This window comes from Rattus norvegicus, chromosome 16 (genome assembly GCF_036323735.1).
Source record: "Rattus norvegicus strain BN/NHsdMcwi chromosome 16, GRCr8, whole genome shotgun sequence".
NCBI lineage: Eukaryota > Metazoa > Chordata > Mammalia > Rodentia > Muridae > Rattus > Rattus norvegicus.
The window spans coordinates 7,712,445-7,728,769 of NC_086034.1; the positions used below are offsets into that span (position 1 = coordinate 7,712,445).

The 16,325-nt window shown below is 53.2% G+C and overlaps 2 protein-coding genes and 1 non-coding gene across 3 annotated transcripts in view; all 3 read right to left on the reverse strand.

Annotated features, from left to right (window-relative positions):
• The window catches only part of Chat (choline O-acetyltransferase), a 59,752-nt gene extending 48,780 nt beyond the window's left edge, over positions 1 to 10,972 (reverse strand). Inside the window, exons 1-3 of the mRNA NM_001170593.1 lie at positions 10,871 to 10,972; positions 5,752 to 5,942; positions 3,694 to 3,794 (exon numbers count right to left, since the gene is read on the reverse strand). Coding sequence (NP_001164064.1) covers positions 3,694 to 3,756 — 63 coding nt within the window. The 5' untranslated portion in view covers positions 3,757 to 3,794; positions 5,752 to 5,942; positions 10,871 to 10,972. The remainder of the gene's footprint in view (positions 1 to 3,693; positions 3,795 to 5,751; positions 5,943 to 10,870) is intronic.
• Positions 7,509 to 10,370, reverse strand: Slc18a3 (solute carrier family 18 member A3). The gene is given in 1 exon segment (NM_031663.2): positions 7,509 to 10,370. A coding segment is annotated over 1 exon segment (1,593 nt). The 5' UTR covers positions 9,513 to 10,370; the 3' UTR covers positions 7,509 to 7,919.
• A 2,269-nt stretch (positions 10,973 to 13,241) lies between the features above and the next one.
• On the reverse strand, positions 13,242 to 13,322 carry Trnap-agg54 (transfer RNA proline (anticodon AGG) 54). Its single transcript has one exon. It is a non-coding gene; the product is annotated as a tRNA-Pro (tRNA).
• Positions 13,323 to 16,325: the final 3,003 nt, after the last annotated feature.

Genomic DNA, 16,325 nt, shown 5'->3' on the forward strand with positions numbered 1-16,325 from the left:
ACCCTGCCGTTGGCACCAGACAGATCCGGGTTCACACCCTGTCCTTGCTGCAGATCACTTGTATGTCCTTGAGAAAGTCTCTCCCCCTGTGAGGGCCCAGTTCTTCTATGAAAAATGATCCTTTCACAGGATGGAAGGGATGACAGATGTGAATGTGCTAACAGCCCATAAAGGATGGGTCTGGGATGGACGGACGATCACTGGCGGTACGGCTGACTGCTGGTCACTCTCCACAGAGGAGCTGCTCCCAGCTGCATGCTCTCCAGCCTGGAAAGTGCTGTTCTTACAGAGACAATCAATGGGCTAAGATGGCTTTGGGGGACACGACCTGCTTCCTGGAAAGGCTTCTTGGAGCAGTGGTCATCTCCTCCCTGTGCCTCTTGTTTCAAATGCCTCTAGGTATGAAACCCTGGCAAAGAATTGGTTCCATGACAGGGGCTAGAGTCAGGGAAGGCACAGTGCAAGTCTTTCCTGCCCAGATTGCTCCAGGCTTCAGCCTTTTTCATCCATAGGACACAACTCTTCCTACCTGATGGGCCCCGAGAAAATAAGAGAAAAAAATCGGCTCCAACAAACATATGTATGTTTGGTTAACTGACCTTATCCCTCCAAAGGGAATCCCAAGAAAAAGCCTGTGGTCTCTGGGCTTCAAGTGAGGTGAGAGTGAGAAAGGAAGCCCCACTGGGTTCCCTGCCACCCTCACACACACACACACACACACACACACACACACACACACACACACACACACACGGGCACTGCCTGTTCCAGGTGATCAACCACAGTTGACCAGGGGCCATGTATGCTTGCTTTCTATAGCCAGGGCAGGGACTTTTGTTATCACAGATGGGGAAACTGAGACTACAGTGTAGAGAGACTGATCCTAGGTCACATAGTAATTTTTACTCAATGTATTTCCTGTTGCCTCTTCCCTCCCCATCACTCCCCTCCCCTCTCTTCCCTGCTCCTGTCCCATGCCAGGCAAATTACTGCTGAGCCACCCCCCCCCCGGGTTTACTTCTCTTCCCCACGGTGTTCCTCTCCTCTCCCTCACAGCCCCTCTGCTCGTTCCTCCTGTTTCCCCTTCTCAGTCCTTGATAATATAGAAGCGACATTTTTCATGCCGTTGTTAAATTGTACACAGTTGGCGTACAGCAGGGCGCCCTTCTCCAGGGGCTCCTTCTCTATAAAGTGGGGAACTGTTTCTCTCGGGCAGCCAAGGGATCACCCTACCCTGGTGGGCTGCTGAAAGCACCTGTCTTCTCCCGAGGCTCAGCCCTGGGTGGTGGCAGAACTGATGGATGAATAAGTCCCCACCTGTCTGGTCCTGTCCCTGGAGCTCACTTACTCTGACTGGAGGTGGGGTGTCAGCAACAAACTCTGGTGCTGCTGCCCTGGGAGGCAATCAGTGTGAGTACAAGGATGGGTCTAGACAGTGTTCCATGTTGCTTAGCCCACTCCAAGAAAGCTAGGCTGGCCCCCTCCCAGCCACGCTGGCTCCTCCTCTTCTACTTATGAGGTCAGTGTGCCTAGGACAAGCAAGTGTCTCTAGAAGGTGTAGCTGAGGTAGTGGTCTGGCCAAGAGTGATGACAGGCGGGGTTGGGGATTTAGCTCAGTGGTAGAGCGCTTGCCTAGGAAGCGCAAGGAAGGACAAAAAAAAAAAAAAAAGTGATGACAGACTTGGCTAGAGCTGTCCCTTGTGCTGTGGCACAGACTGGGTGGTGGGTAAGATGGGCAAATCTTTTAGGCATCTCTGCTCCGGGCACGGTTCCTTCTCCATCTCTCGTGGACCTAAGACTTGGGATGTTGCAGTCTGTGCAAATTTCTGGGTGGTTCAAATGAGCCCGGCCATGGACTAGACTTAGAGACAGTGGAGAGAAAGTGTCTGCCCCCCTCCCGAAGTCACATCCCATGACAGGGGAGGAGAGGGACGTGCCACGGACAGTGGCAGCAGAGGCATGGATCAGCTACAGAGGTTGGGGCAATGTTAGGAGCAGGTTTAAGTGCAGAAGACAGGAAGTTCTCATGGGACCAGGGAGGAGCGGGAAGGGTGTGGTAGAGGGGCCATCACATGTAGGAACTTGAACCGAGATGTGCTGCTCTATCTGGAAGGCTAGATGGAGCAGGAGGGAGGCTGCTTGCCCAGGGAGGGTAGTGTTGTTCCAAACCAATGGAAAAGATGATGTTTGGATGTTCCTGGGCTGAAACAGTGGCAGCAGCTGGAGCTGCTGGGATGTGCCAGGGCTTGGGAAGGGGGTTCAGCCTTGCCTAGGCAAGCACCTTGGGCTTAAAGCCATCTGAAGTGGAATTTGGGGTACAGTAGGGTTGGGGGAAGTGAGGGGGGTAGGGCTTGACTGGTGCCAGGGGCTCTTGGACTTGAGAGTAAGACGTGTGGTTACCTGCATTCCCCCACACCCTAAGGCTATAGCTGGTAGTTAGAAACTGCTTCTCCCCCCAAAGCATTGACACCTGCCTCACTTGGCCCATAAGGTAATTAAGAATGGATGAAAGCCTAGTACCTCTGCCTTCATTGTGTGTGTGTGTTCGCTTTACTTGGGGTGAGACTCCTGACTGACTCTGCATGGAGGCATAATAAGCACACAAGGAGTGTCTGCCTTTAAAACAAAGCAAAGCAAAGCAAAACAAAACAACAGAGATAGCCACAAGCAATACCTATTCTAAGTACCCCCTCTACGTGACAGAAAATACAAGTAATAAGAACTTAACTGTGCTGGGTGGTAGTGGCTCCCGCCTTTAATCCCAGCACTCTGGGAAGCAGAGGCAGGTGGCTCTCTGTGAGTTCGAGGCCAGCTGGATCTACAGAGCAAGGTCCAGGATGGCCAAGGTGACACAGAGAAATCCTGCCTCAAAAACGGAACTAAACAAACAAAACCAAACCAAGGGGAACCTAACCACTTCTCACAGACTCTCCAGCGCTCGATGCCAGAACCTCTGGATGTGCCCAAACCTCTCCAGTCCTTGCTCTAAACATCAATTACCTTGTACTCCCAAAACAGCACAGTCGGAAGCCTTACGGAACAGACTATCCTTCAAAGCAGAGCAATTATCCACAATAAGGAAGCTTCCTTCTGGATTAGGAAACCCTGGCAACCAAACCACTTCCTCCAAATGGTCACAGTACAACTTCTGACCACTTTGCAGACTCATAGATGAGATAACGATCACCCAGACCACATATTAAGTCTTAATTATGACTGCTTAATTGTATATATTTCTGATATATATATATATATATATATATATATATATATATATATATATATACATATGTGTATATGTATATCAGATACCAGGGTATACTCATATATCCTGATAGTTCCTCTAAAATGTCCAGCTTATGGCCATGCCTTGAGGATAGATTTAGAATCACTGGATCTCTTTACCTGACCATTTCCCCGATGTATCAAGTCTCTTTTCCCTGCCTTTTTAACATCTTGTCTCTTTAATTGATATACGGAGAACGGGCAGCTGAGTCTAGTCCATGGGGACTACTGGGACCAGAGCTGGGGTGTTTGCTCTAAGACTCTAGTAGCAAGGTTTTGAGACCCAAGAAGACAGGGCAGGGCTGCAGGAGAACACAGAGGGCCAGTGCCACTCAAGACTGCCCTGGGAATAAGAGTGTGTGAGCGAAAAGATCAGGGACAAGACACGTGGCTCAAAAGGTTACTCACCAGCTCCTCCCAGCTAGAAGCCTTTACAGGCATCTTTTGGGGAGCCTTTTCCAGGATGGGCATTGTAGTGACTCTCGCTCCAGAGTAGCAGAGCTGTAGACCTGGGAACAGAGGAGAAGCAGCGTCACATCAGTCTGAATGAATCCCATAGCCTGAGCCCCACGCCACAAGGAGGCCACTGGCTGACAGTAGTGTGTAGGGAACACCATGCCTCTGTGACTGCCATCTCAGACCTCACTCTGTGCCCCTACCCACAGGGAACTCCGAATTCCAAGGTGGGAGAGAGTGAGTCCTGCCTTGAGCCACCGGCAATGACCTGCTTTCATGAAGCTATGACTCAAGTCTACCTGACCATCCCAGGTTGCACTGGGAGGGAGCTGGGCTGGGGTTGTCCACTCCCAGCTTACCAAGATCAGAGCACTGGAGACTTTTGATTTGCCTGGAACTCAGCACCAATTTCTCCCCAACATCGTTTCCCCAAGACTGTAGCTCTCAAGTGCAAAATCATACCCGTTGGGTTCAGATTTCCCTCTCGGATGCCTGGCTTGGGTCTGGTATGGCGTAGAGGGCATGTGAGTTCAGAAAGCTCCCCCAACCCATGTGTGTACGAGTATGTATGCGAGTGTGCTTGAACGCCCGCAAATGTTCTAAGGCCCTGTGCTCTGGACGATAACCTGGGCTGCTTGAGGATTCCGTGTCTGTTAGCAAAGTGTTAACTTGGGTGGTCTGTGGGCAGTAGGCTCCAAGGTTGAGTGCGAGGGGACTCCAGAAGGGCATGACACCTACTGGAGAGTATGTGGTCAGTGCCTCTCGAGACACCTGATGGCCTTGGGAAAGGCAGATTAATTCAGAAGGTGCACTAGAAATGAGCTAAGCTAAGGACTTAGGACAGCTTTTAGAGCTGTAGGACATACGTCTTGCCCCACTAAACTAAAACCTGTGCAGATGAACAGTCAAGATTTCTACCTACCTACCCTTCATTAGCCCTCAAGAGGCTAAGGTTGACATTTAACCTGTTGGACCACCAGCGGAAGCAGTCAGGTGATGGCATAGGGCTCACGTGGTCCTGGGGAGATATCATCCAGAAAGGTGGAAGAACCAGACTCAAAGCTAAAAGGGTTTGTGGATGCCTGGTCTCAGAGGAAGGAAAGGCCTTGCATGGTGATACAGTGCACTCCCAGCACAATAATCCTTGAGCCCAACTGTGCCTAGAAATTGCTGGGTGAGTGTGTGGGTGTCCTGTCGATTACTTTTGGCCAAGACAAGGTCAAGTTAATAAAGGCTGTACTGATTATGCACCTTATGTCTCCTTTCGTGCCACCTCAGTGGGGGGAAGGGGAAAGCACTGACTGAGCCTTAAGGACTTCATACCTTGGAGAGGAGAATGGACCCCTGCCAGCCAACATTCTGATGGCTATTCTACTGCTTCCCGCAACCTCCCGCTCCTCCCTCCTAAGCTCCTTGGCCCAGGCTTAGAGAATTTGTATGTATTTGTCTTTCTGTGGTTAAGTACCCTTCCATTTCTGCTTCTATTGCCCTGGCTTGTGGGGGCACTTGGAGGTTCTCTGCTCTGCCCTTAAGGTCCAACACCATTCTGATCTGGTTTCCCAGGCTCTCAGTGCTGCCACTCCTGCAGATGTGGCACTTAATGCCAGCACTCCCCGCCTTCCCAAAAATGGCTGGAGAAAACTGAGGCCCAGGATATTTACCAACACCCCAGTACTAGACACTAAAAGCACACACGTTGGGCTTGGCAGACGTTAGACGAAGTAAAAGTAAAGGCGGGTGAAGATGAAGGGTGTCCTAAGCCCTGATAATCAAGCCCTCCCAGCCCAGGCATCCTTGCAGCTGAACCCCGCAGTCTCCTAGATGTACCCCGACGACCACTGGTGCCTGGGACGCTGTAGATTCTGAGCTTCCGGGAGCCTCTGGGCCTGGGAGCTGTCCCTCCGTGGACAGCTCCTCCGGAAAAGAACACCTCCCCCAGGGGGACAACTCCTGGGTCCGCGGGCGCCTCAGCTCTGGCGCGCCAGCGCACCACTGCCCAGTCCTTCTCACCTGCTCTCCAGGGCTGTTCCGTGCCGAACCAGCGCTGCTGTACACCAAGCAGGGCTGGAGGCGGTTCTGTGAGCCAGAAGGATCAAGGAGGGGTGGCAGCAGTGTCAGAGGTTGGGGCCGCCGCCTAGGTTCTGTAGTAGAGCCTCAGACGACGACGTTGTCAGGTCCCAGCAGCCGCCCCGACTGACTGACTGCGAGCAAACCAGCCACACCTCTCTCGACTCCCTCCCATCCCTCCTCCCTCCCCCTCTTCTCTTTTTCCCCTCCCCCTTTCCCCTCCCTGCCTCTCTTCCTCACAGTCCACTGCTCCCCCTACCCCATGCTCTGCCCTGCGCGCGATTCCCATCTTCTGCCTTCAAAAATCTGTCTAGGATAGCTTCCCACATGAGTTCCTGCACTGGCATCAGATTTAGGCTCTGGGAAGGGGTGCAGAACGTTGTCTGCCCACCGCCCCACCCCAGACTCGCTTAGTCCCCATGCTCCCCCATTCACACAGCCTCCTGAACAGCTGCTTATGCAGAACCCCTAGAGTGTTTGAGTCAGAAGAAATGTTGCCCCTCCTCACAAGGCTCAAACCTTACTGCACCCCTTTAAAATATTAAATATTAAGGAGTTGTTTGGCCGCAGTGGGACCTCCCTTCTTTTCCTTTACTATCCTATTCCTGCAGGCTCTTTTGGAAGGGAGGAGGAGACAAGGGACCACAGACTTGCTGCACTCTGATGGCAGGGGGGAGGCCCACAGACTCCTCCCAGGCAAAGTACTCCCTTGTCTCACACAAGCAGAGTCAGACAAGGACAGACAGACAGAGTACTCCTCCTACCACCACACCTCTCACACAAGAAGACTCAAAAACGACAGACAGACACACAGAGAAACAGACAGACACAAGCCCTTCTCACACAAGAAGACTCAGACCAGGACACGGACACACACACACACACACACACACACACACACACACACACACACCCCAACTGCTGACCTTCCCCCTGCATACACAGGGCTTCCATGTATAGGCAGCAGGATTCAGGAATTAGTGCACTGCCTTCAGTCTGGGCCTCCACTGTAGGAAATCAAGGACGGGGAAAGCCCCCCACCCCCATCCCTGAGTGGCCACTTGTATTCAGGACAGGATGAACTAGGGATTAGCACCAGTTCCCACATCCATCTACCTTCCATTTTCCATTCAGGACTGAGGAGAGGCGGATCCACAGGTAAGTGTCCTCTCAGTCTTCACAGAAAGAGCCTGAATCCTTAATGAACACTGTCCCCAGGCCAGGACCCTAAAAGACGGGACTACCTCCTCTTCTCTGCAGAAAACAGCTCCCTTTCTTGACAAGATGAAGCGAGTTCCCACTGTGTAGGAAAGCCCAGTCCTGGCACCCAAAATTCCTGGTGCCAGCTATCCTCCAAGGCCAGGCAGATCCTCAGGCTCCCTCGGGTGGAACCTCCAGGTGCTACACTGGACTTGGAAGGGAGAGACTGTCTGTCTGTCTGTCTGTCTGTCTGTCTGTCTGTCTATCGTTCGTGTGTGTGTGTGTGTGTGTGTGTGAGTGTGTGTGTGTGTGTGTGTGTGTGTGTTCTGAATATCCATGGGGGAGAGCCCTCCTTTGGGTTCTTTTACCAGGCAGCAAAGACGCTTCAGGGCTTCCCCTCCTCCTCAGGTCTGGACTGAACCTGTGAAACCCAGGCAGCCTTCTCTGTGCTTAGGTCTTGTGTCACACCACCCACCCCTCATCAGTAAAGAGACTCGGCCTCCTCAGATAGATATGGTTTATTAATTCAGGCCGGAGGCACCGGAGTGCAGAGACCAAGTTTGGCACTGGAAAGATCCGCAGGAAGGACAAACAGATGCATGACTCTATTTGGGGGCTCTCAGTAGGTGATTGGCGATCACCCGCACACCTCTTCACCTCTGCCAAGAGCCCAACAGCTTCTTCTGCCTCCCTGCTCCATTTCCCCAATGAATACGAGTGTGTTTGGGGAGGGGCCTAGACTGGGAGGGGTCATGGAGAAGGGATTCCAGCAAAGGAATTCAGGACGGGCGAGGGGCTAGGGTATTCATTAGAGGAGGTGGGCCCCAGGCCAAAGTTGGACAGTGCTCTTGCAGAATGACCATCTTGACCTAAATGGGGCGGGTAGGTGGCCTGGAGGAGAAGCGGGTCTGCTAGCTGCGGGAGTAATAGTTGTAGTCGTCCTCGCACCCGTCAAAAGGGCCAGGTGGGCTACAAGGTTCGCCGCCATCCTTGCCCTGCACCTCACGCAGGCGCACCGCGTCGTACAGACCCTGCGGCGGTTCATCAAGCAACACATCGCGCTCCGAACGCGAGCGTGTAAGGAGGCCTACATTGCGCAAAAGAAGAAGGACTGGTGCGTAGAGCAGGTTGGCCAGGCCCATGCCCAGGCTGAGCTGCTCAAAGCCAAGAGAGTGAACGATGTGGCCTGCCACTATGGGCCCGAGCGCGTAGGCCACAGAATAGGAGATGTCAGCTATGGCATAGACACTGCCATAGACGGATACGTGGCGCACGTCCACCAGAAAGGCGAGCGTGGGTAGGAGCGCTGTGTCCACTAACGCGATGCCGAAGCAGAGTCCGCAGAGCGAGACCACTAACGGCGCGAATGAGCGACAGGCAGGTACGACGCAAGAGCTCACTCCAATTACCGCTAGCCCGAGAGCGCCGTACAGCCAGTGCAGGTGTGGATAACGCGCCGCCAGGCGCACGGTGAGGTAGACGCCTAACACGTGTGGCACGAAAGCCGGCAGCCAAACCATGCCCATCTCCCACTCGGATGCGGCCATTGTGTGCTTCATCCACGTGGCTATGGTGGGCTCGAGGAACGCAAGGGGAATGTTACAAGTGGTGAGCGCGCCGGCTACCACAGCGATGTAAGGGTCTAGCATGAGGCGATGGATAGGTGTGCCCACCGGCAGGTTGGCTCGCGCCCGAGCCGCAGCCGAGAAGGGCTTAGCCACCGCCAGGAGCAGGAGCGCGTCGAAAAGGGACACAGCGGCGAGCACTAGAAAGGGTACACGCTTGCCCGCGAACTCGTAGAGGATGCCCCCAAACGGTGGCGCCACTAGGCTTCCAAAGCTAATAAAGGCTAGCGCCACGCCCAGGGCACGACTGCGCTCAGGCTCCTCGGGATACTTGTCGGCGATCATGGCAATGCCAGACGTGTCCGCGAAGGCCGAGCCCAGGCCTTGTAGACTGCGCGCAGCGAAGAGCGTGGCATAGTCTTCTGCAAAGGCAAACATGACTGTGGAGGCGAACATGACGCCCAGGCCTATAAGCAGCGGCACGTCGTAGCTCATGCGATCAATGAAAGGCCCGCTTAAGGGGTTCACCAGAAGCTGCAGGATAGCCTTGGAGGCAAACAGCACACCTATCTTCACATCTTCGCTTTCTGTGGGGTAGCGAGGTCGCAGGATTGACCGAGCCGACCCGGCAGCCGTCGGGGACGCCGACGTGTTGGCCAAGTAGGCACTGGCATTAGCCAGAGTGGGCGGCGGCAGAGTGGGTTCCCACACCTCAGAGACCAGGGTCGGGCCCTCGCTGCCCCCGCGCATGTGGGCGATATAGTCGGGAACAATGGGCACGATGACCATGTACAACATGTTGTCCAGTAACAGTGCAACGCACACGATGACCAGCACCAGGCGCCGCTGCCTCTGGGGCTCTTGTAGCGCGGCTCCCACCGCTTCCGACAGTTTGGTGGCCGCCGCCCGGGCCTGACCGGTTGGCGCGGTGGGTTCCATGCCCCTACCGGCTGCTTTCCCTAAGATGCCTCCACCGGAGTCGGGTGTCGGCGTCCCGCAGTGCAGAGGCTAGGATAAGGTACTTCGGGGGCGCGGTCCTAGCCGCGTAGCGCCCCCTGCGCTTCAGGTGGCTGTGGGGCTCATATCCCCGAGCTCAGAAAAAAGCAAGGATTGTCCCGCGCGGCGCCGCTGCTCTTAGATGCTTCGGGGACCAGTGGACGATGTTTCGAGCGCAACCGCAAAGGCCGGCAAGCCGAGGGGCTGAGGCGGGAGACTGGACGCGTGGTGCCCAGAGAGAGCAGAAGCAGCCCCTGCGGTGCAGAGAGGCCGTGTGCACCCGCCCAGGGGCATGCTGCCGCCGCCCGCCGTCTCTCCAGCCCTCCCCGCGCGTCCGCTCTTGCCTCTTCCTCCACCGCCGCCTCTTTTTTTTTCTTTCTCCCTCCACTTGGGGCTATGACGCGGTGAGTCTCGGCCCCCGAGTGGTGCCCCGGCCACTGGCGTCGCTCATGCTAATAGGACGTCGTCGGGGCGGGGGCCGGGGGCGGGGCGCGTCCGGGCAGGGGTCCGCTTCTGAGATGCGCCCAGGATGGAAGCCAGGGGAAGGGGGATTTGGAGAGCTATAGTCCTAGACAAGCCCCTGGGGATGGCTGAGCAGTGGGAGGAACCGGCCCTATGTTCCCCTTAGTTCTGGGACCTATGGGGGTGAGACTCCGTTCTACCCCCACTTGGAGGAGGGGTGCGGCAGCCAGTTCCCCGCAGCCTGGTGGGAGACGGGAGAGCCGGGGGCTCTAGACCTCCTCCTCAGCCTGGACTTCGGCGCACAGCGGGCACGGAGCCCCCGAGGTGAGCCGCGCTGCCTCCATCTGTTCTCGCAGCTGGAACGCGCAGCCCGGACCCAGAGGCACAGCGCACGCAACCCCCTTCCTCAATCCCGCCCCCAGCCCGTCCCATCCCCTCCTCCGGGAAGGGAGGGGGGAGGTACAGAGCCTTCAGGGTCTGGTTCCGACCCACCGCCCTTAGGCAGAAAGTCTTGGCAGCTAATTCTGAACTATGAGGGTATGAGGACTGAGAGGAGGAGTCTTTCTCTGCATCCAGGGTCCTGGATGTCAACGCTAACCCTTTTTGACCTCCCCCTGCCTGGACTCTCCCTTTGGGCTTTTCGGTGCGCGGGTCTCCCCGGCCTCCAGCCCCGCCTATTTCCCTCCCCTTCTACTCTCCCACTCCTCAATCTAACTCCTCCCAGGTCCTCTTCTTTCCAGACCTTATCCTCCCTAGGCTCTTGAGAGCCTCCGCCCACTTTTCTGCATTTCCCCACCCCACCCCCACCCCGTCCGCCTCCAAACCCTGAGTGGGCTCACAAGTGGCTTGGAAGCTTCTGGGTCTCACGCGGCAGGGCCTCTGCAGCTTTGCTGTCAGTAGAGGCTTAGGAAGGCTCACCTTCCTTCCGGGGGTGCTGCACAAGCTGAGAGTCCTGGCTTGCAGCCGACAGGCTGAACAGATCAGCCTCTGCGTTGGGCCCAGTGTGTGTCCTCCGACGAGTTTTGACCCTAGATGGCACGTGAGGCCCGCGTTCCCGTCCACAGACTGGCAGGAGAGAGGATGCCAGTCAGCTGAGATTGGGGATAGTGGTGACGTTGTTGAGATTGGACTTTTCTCTGTCTTCCGGAGTCACAGTAGCCTCCATATCCCAAGCTAGCCTTCCTCCACCGAAGGAGGCATCACGATTTGAGCTCCAGATGCAGATAGATAGGATGGCTCCCAGTGCTGCCACTTACTAGATAACAGTGCCAAGGGAGCCGTTGTTTCCTCCCTCTGCCCCCACCGCCCCTTTATTTATCTGTAAAATGGAATAGGAGTACGTACAACTAGGGTGTGGCACACGCGTGGTGTGAATCATTAGCATTTGCCGTTGTTGTTATAGCATGTGCTTGCTGCCTTGTGTTCATGAGGGTCTTGTGAAGGGCAGTCAGACACCGGGAGCATCCTGACTCTCTGATTTCTTCCTCAGTTGGGTAGGCATTGTGAGCCTGGACTCTGTCTGGGATGGTGGAAGATACAGAAGGAGCTGGAAAATTGGCTGGCTTCTGTTCTTAAGCCAGTTGCAAGAGGAGGTGATGGAGAACAGAGTCAGGGAGAGAGGCAGCAATCAAGTGGTCTAGTGCCCAACCTCCCAACCTGTACACAGGTACTCCTGAAAGGAAGAGACTCATCTGAGTAGAGAGCTGCCCATCACATACCCTGCAGTGGCCCAGCTGCCCTCAAAATGAGGGAGGAAGCCTAACTATGGGGACAGCCATGGCTATGGAAAGCATTGGGCAAGCCACATTCCCCACTAACCCTGGCCCACTTGGCCTCTGTTCATCAAGAGATTACCAAGATCCACCTTGCAGAAAGTGCGGTGAAACAACTTTAAATATTATCCTGGTGCCTTTGTTCATAGCACACACTCCAGCGATGGGGTTTTCCCTCAGCTTGCTTCATGAACTCTGTCTGTCACCTGCTTGGCTCTCCAGACACTGGAGTTTAAGAACGCTCTGGGTTCCTCTGACTTTTCTATGAAAATCCCACTGGTGGTTTTTAAAGAGGTATTTCCTGCCTTACATGGTCGTGATTACTTATTCATATATTGCCGCTCTGACTGAATAAAATCAGGGTGCAGGACAACACCGCAGGCAGCAGTTTTCTTTCTGGTGGTTAGTGGACAGTAGAATCTTTCAGGAAAGAAACTTCCCAGTGCTAGCAAGAGGCAGACCTTGTCTCTCAGCCCTCCAGCCCACATAATAATCCATGGCTTCCTGAGAATGAAGCCAATTCATTCTGGGACTCGCACCCAACTCTCTGCTCCTCCGTTCCTCCCTGATAAGGTGCAGACCCACTGGTTTCGTGCCAGGGCCATGGGTGAGCTCACTCCGTCCTTCCTCAATCTTGGTACAATGTAGATGCTATCCACCCCACCCCCCATCACACACCCCCATAGGAAACTAGGCATGGAGAAGGGAGATGGTCACTTGCTGAGTTTCCAGGCTGTTGGGACCTGCTTTGAGGTCTTCGTGCCACCTCCCTTTCCCTTGTGTTTCATTACGCCTGTGTCACTCCATGTGCAGTGTGGCACACACACCTAGGCAAATAAAATCGGAGTGAGGGAGGCATGGGTTTGGCTCCTTCCAGGTCCCTAAATGACATTCTTTAGCTTCCAAATAAGAAGGCAGAGACTTTACATCGGAAGGATATGGGGCCACAGTCAGGGAAGGATCGCCTTCAGCAAAAAGCTTCCTCTCCGAGATGAGCCAGGAGGTAGAGCGGCTCCCTGGAACTGTCCGTGGTGCTGGACAGTTCCTAGGAGCCGGTGTTTACTGTGCCGGTTCTTACTGTGTTTCTGTGTTTGTGGCTTTTCCCTCACACTGATGCTGGCAAACTCCTTTCTGGAGACTCCTGTATTTGAGCATAGCTTACAGACAAGGGGAAATTTCCTAATCAGTCTTGGAGGAAAATTAGAAACCCCCCTCCTTTCCATTTAAAATATAGACACTGGGCTGGAGAGATGGCTCAGCCGTTAAAGGCTAGGCTCACAACCAAAAATATAAGAGTTCGGTTCCCAGCACCCACGGCTGTCTCTCCAGCCAAAAAAAAATAAATAAAATAAAATATAGACACTGTTACTACAGGGTACATTTGATACAAGATGACTAAGTGAAGGAAGGGATCTCTTTTTTTGGTTCTTTTTTTTTTTTTCGGAGCTGGGGATCGAACCCAGGGCCTTGTGCTTCCTAGGCAAGCGCTCTACCACTGAGCTAAATCCCCAACCCCGGAAGGGATCTCTTTATTAGATCTGTAAAAAGCGCTAGCGATGTGTCAGGGAGTGTGATAAGCATGTATTAACTCAGTCGTCTCAGCGACATTCATATTACCCTTCTACAGTTGGGGACACCATAGTGAAGTGACTCATCCCAGTCAGCTGTGGCTTCCATGTTCATCTCCTAGTCACAGGGCCATCAGCCACAGCAGGTACAGGCCCAACGGTGACCTCACCACATAGTCTCAGGGCTCAATGCTGGATACTGAGTGGGAGCTTCAGTCTCACCTTGAACCGCTTCAGACTGGATGGTGGGTTTTGGATGACAACCTTTCTTTGTGTTTTATTCAGTGGACACAGCTGTGGCCTTTCCATTCTGGATCAGTGCCATGGGGAGTGGTTGGAGAGTGTGGAGTTCTGGTGAGGGGGATTCTGGAGAGAGGATGGGAATGGCCATCCTACAGTAGTGCCTTCTTGAGGTCATGGGTCTGCAGGTGCTGCTGTGGAGGGAGGGATCAGCCTATTCTGGCTTCGCTTCTGAGTTGCAAGCTGCCTGGGTGTCTGTGGAGAGGCAGGTTGGTGCGGTGGTTAGCAGTGTGTGGGCGGGGTGCCTGCACTTGATTTATTATTTCTTTGTCTCCGTGGAAGCACTCAAGTGCGGGCTTGGTTCCAATGACACTCAGGAGCCTCTGGATTCCAGCACTGGGGATGGGGGTGGGGTAGTGTTCTCAGGCCTCGCCAACCCCTCCCCTGTGTGCTGCCTTGGGAGGGCCCCGAGGCTTCAGCATTACTTAATTAATTTAGCCCTCTACTGCTACATAGTCACAGATTTAAAAGAACAGAGTGGCCCGTGTCAGCCATTCCCGGAACCCTGCGAGTCTGATGGCTGAAAGCCAGAGGACTGTGTGTCTGCCTTGCAGCCCTTGGCCAGCCCATCCTGAGGGCCCAGGACGATATCTTCCATAAGGTGGTGAGTGGGCCCTGATCTGCGCTTACAGCTCTTGGAGAAAGGACCCGGCCAATTCATGGCCTTTTGATTTGCAGATACCTCACATGTACTCTGACAGAGAGCCTGGCCTCAGATCTCATTGATGTTAGCCCTCATGTTTCCTTTCCATTTCAATTCAACGAGTCCTTCAGGTTCATTTTCCTCTCCAAGATTTATCAATAGACCAGCGGCTCTCAACCTGTGGGTCATGACCCCCTTGGCGAAATTGAATGACTATCAGAAAACACAGATATTTGCGTTACAATTCATACCAGTTGCAGAATCACAGCTATGGAGTAGCAACTAAAATAGCCTTAATGGTCGGGGGTCACCACAACATGAGGAACTGTATTAAAAGGCTGTGCACCAGGAAGGCTGAACACTGTACCGGACTCCCCTCTGCCTCTCCCAAGATGGGGACACTCAATAGCTCTCAAATGGGCTCCCTCCTTTCCTGGCCAACGCACACCTGCATGACACCAAATTTATCTACTCCATCAAACTTCAGGCAAGTTCCCAGCTCGTTCACAGAGCCCCCACACCACTTGTTACTCGGGCCTTGTTATCCTTGTTATCCTGGCACAAGGCCTCCCAGCCTTCCTGTTCTCAGAGCTTCTCTAACCAACGCAGCGGCTCGCCCCTGCCCACCGGTGAGTCAGCAAGTTTGTTGTTATTGTTGTCTTCTCTTTTTGGCTGGAACTCTCAAAATCCTCCTGCCTCAGCCTCCCAAGTGCCTGAATGTCAGGAGTATGTCTTCAGAGGCAGGCTCCGTCTGTTCATTAGGGATTGGTCACGGCACTGTGCATAGGAGCTGATGTGTTAGTGGGTTTCGAATTCAGCTCTGCGTTTATCGAAATGAAAATAAACCACACAAATAACACGGAAATATATTCTGCTGGTGGAAATCATGATGTTAGATAGATATTTAGTCCTCTGCCACTGTTACTGTTTCATTTATATTTCTAAGCCCCTTCTAAAGCTTTCTATACATAGATAATGAGCTCATATGAAATTTAATGAACAGCATTGTGTTTAGTTAAGTGTACTTTAATGTGTGTTGCTATATATGTGTCATTCTGGAGCGCTCTCCCTTTCTACTTAACGATAAGTCCACATTAGTTCATACAAAAGGAGTTTCGGTTCTTCCTTTCTTTAAAGGTCTTTTGATTTCTATGCATAGGGTGTCTTGCCTGTCTGTATGTCTGTGCACCACGTGCATGCCTTACAGAGGTCGGCAGAGGGCACCAGGTTCCCTGGAACTGGAGTTGCAGATGGTTGTAAACTGTCATGTAGATGCTGGGACAGAACTTTGGTCCTTTGCAGCCGCAGCAGGAAGTTTTCAGAAGTGTTCAGTTATCTCTATGGTACTAACTAGGTTCCATTTTCTTAGCTGCTATTACACTACTCTGTTTTTCATTTGTTTTAGAGATTTATTATATCGTGTGTGTGTGTGTGTGTGTGTGTGTGTGTATGTGCGTGTACTCTCTCTGAATATACACTTGCATGCCAGAAGAGGGCGTCAGATCAGTATAGATGGTTGCGAGTCACCATGTGGTAGCTGGGAATTGAACTCAAGACCTCTGTAAGAACAGACGGTGCTCTTAACTGATGAGCCATCTCTCCCGCCCACCCATACTACAGAGTTTTTGTTCTTGTTAAAATAAAAAGTATAGTATTAATTTCCCACTGACATCTGCTTAAAGATGGACCTAGGTTTTTCCTGACTCGTGATGTTACAAGGTTGCAATGCATGCCTTCCTCCTCCTGTGGAGATGTTTCTCCCAGAGATGTGAATATTCATCTTATCTTATTTCTTTGTGTGGCTGTTTGTTGTTGTTTGAGACAGGATTCTCTGTGTAGTCCTGTCTGTCCAGTGACTCCATGCTGGTCTCCAACTAGAGGTGCCCCTGCCTCTGCCTCCCGAGTGCTGGGAAGGAAGCTTCGTGCACCTGCTGCCACCAGGGCTTTTGTTTTCTCTAAGGCGGGTCTCTTCCGTAGGTTAGACTGACTGAGAACTCACTCTGTAATCCAA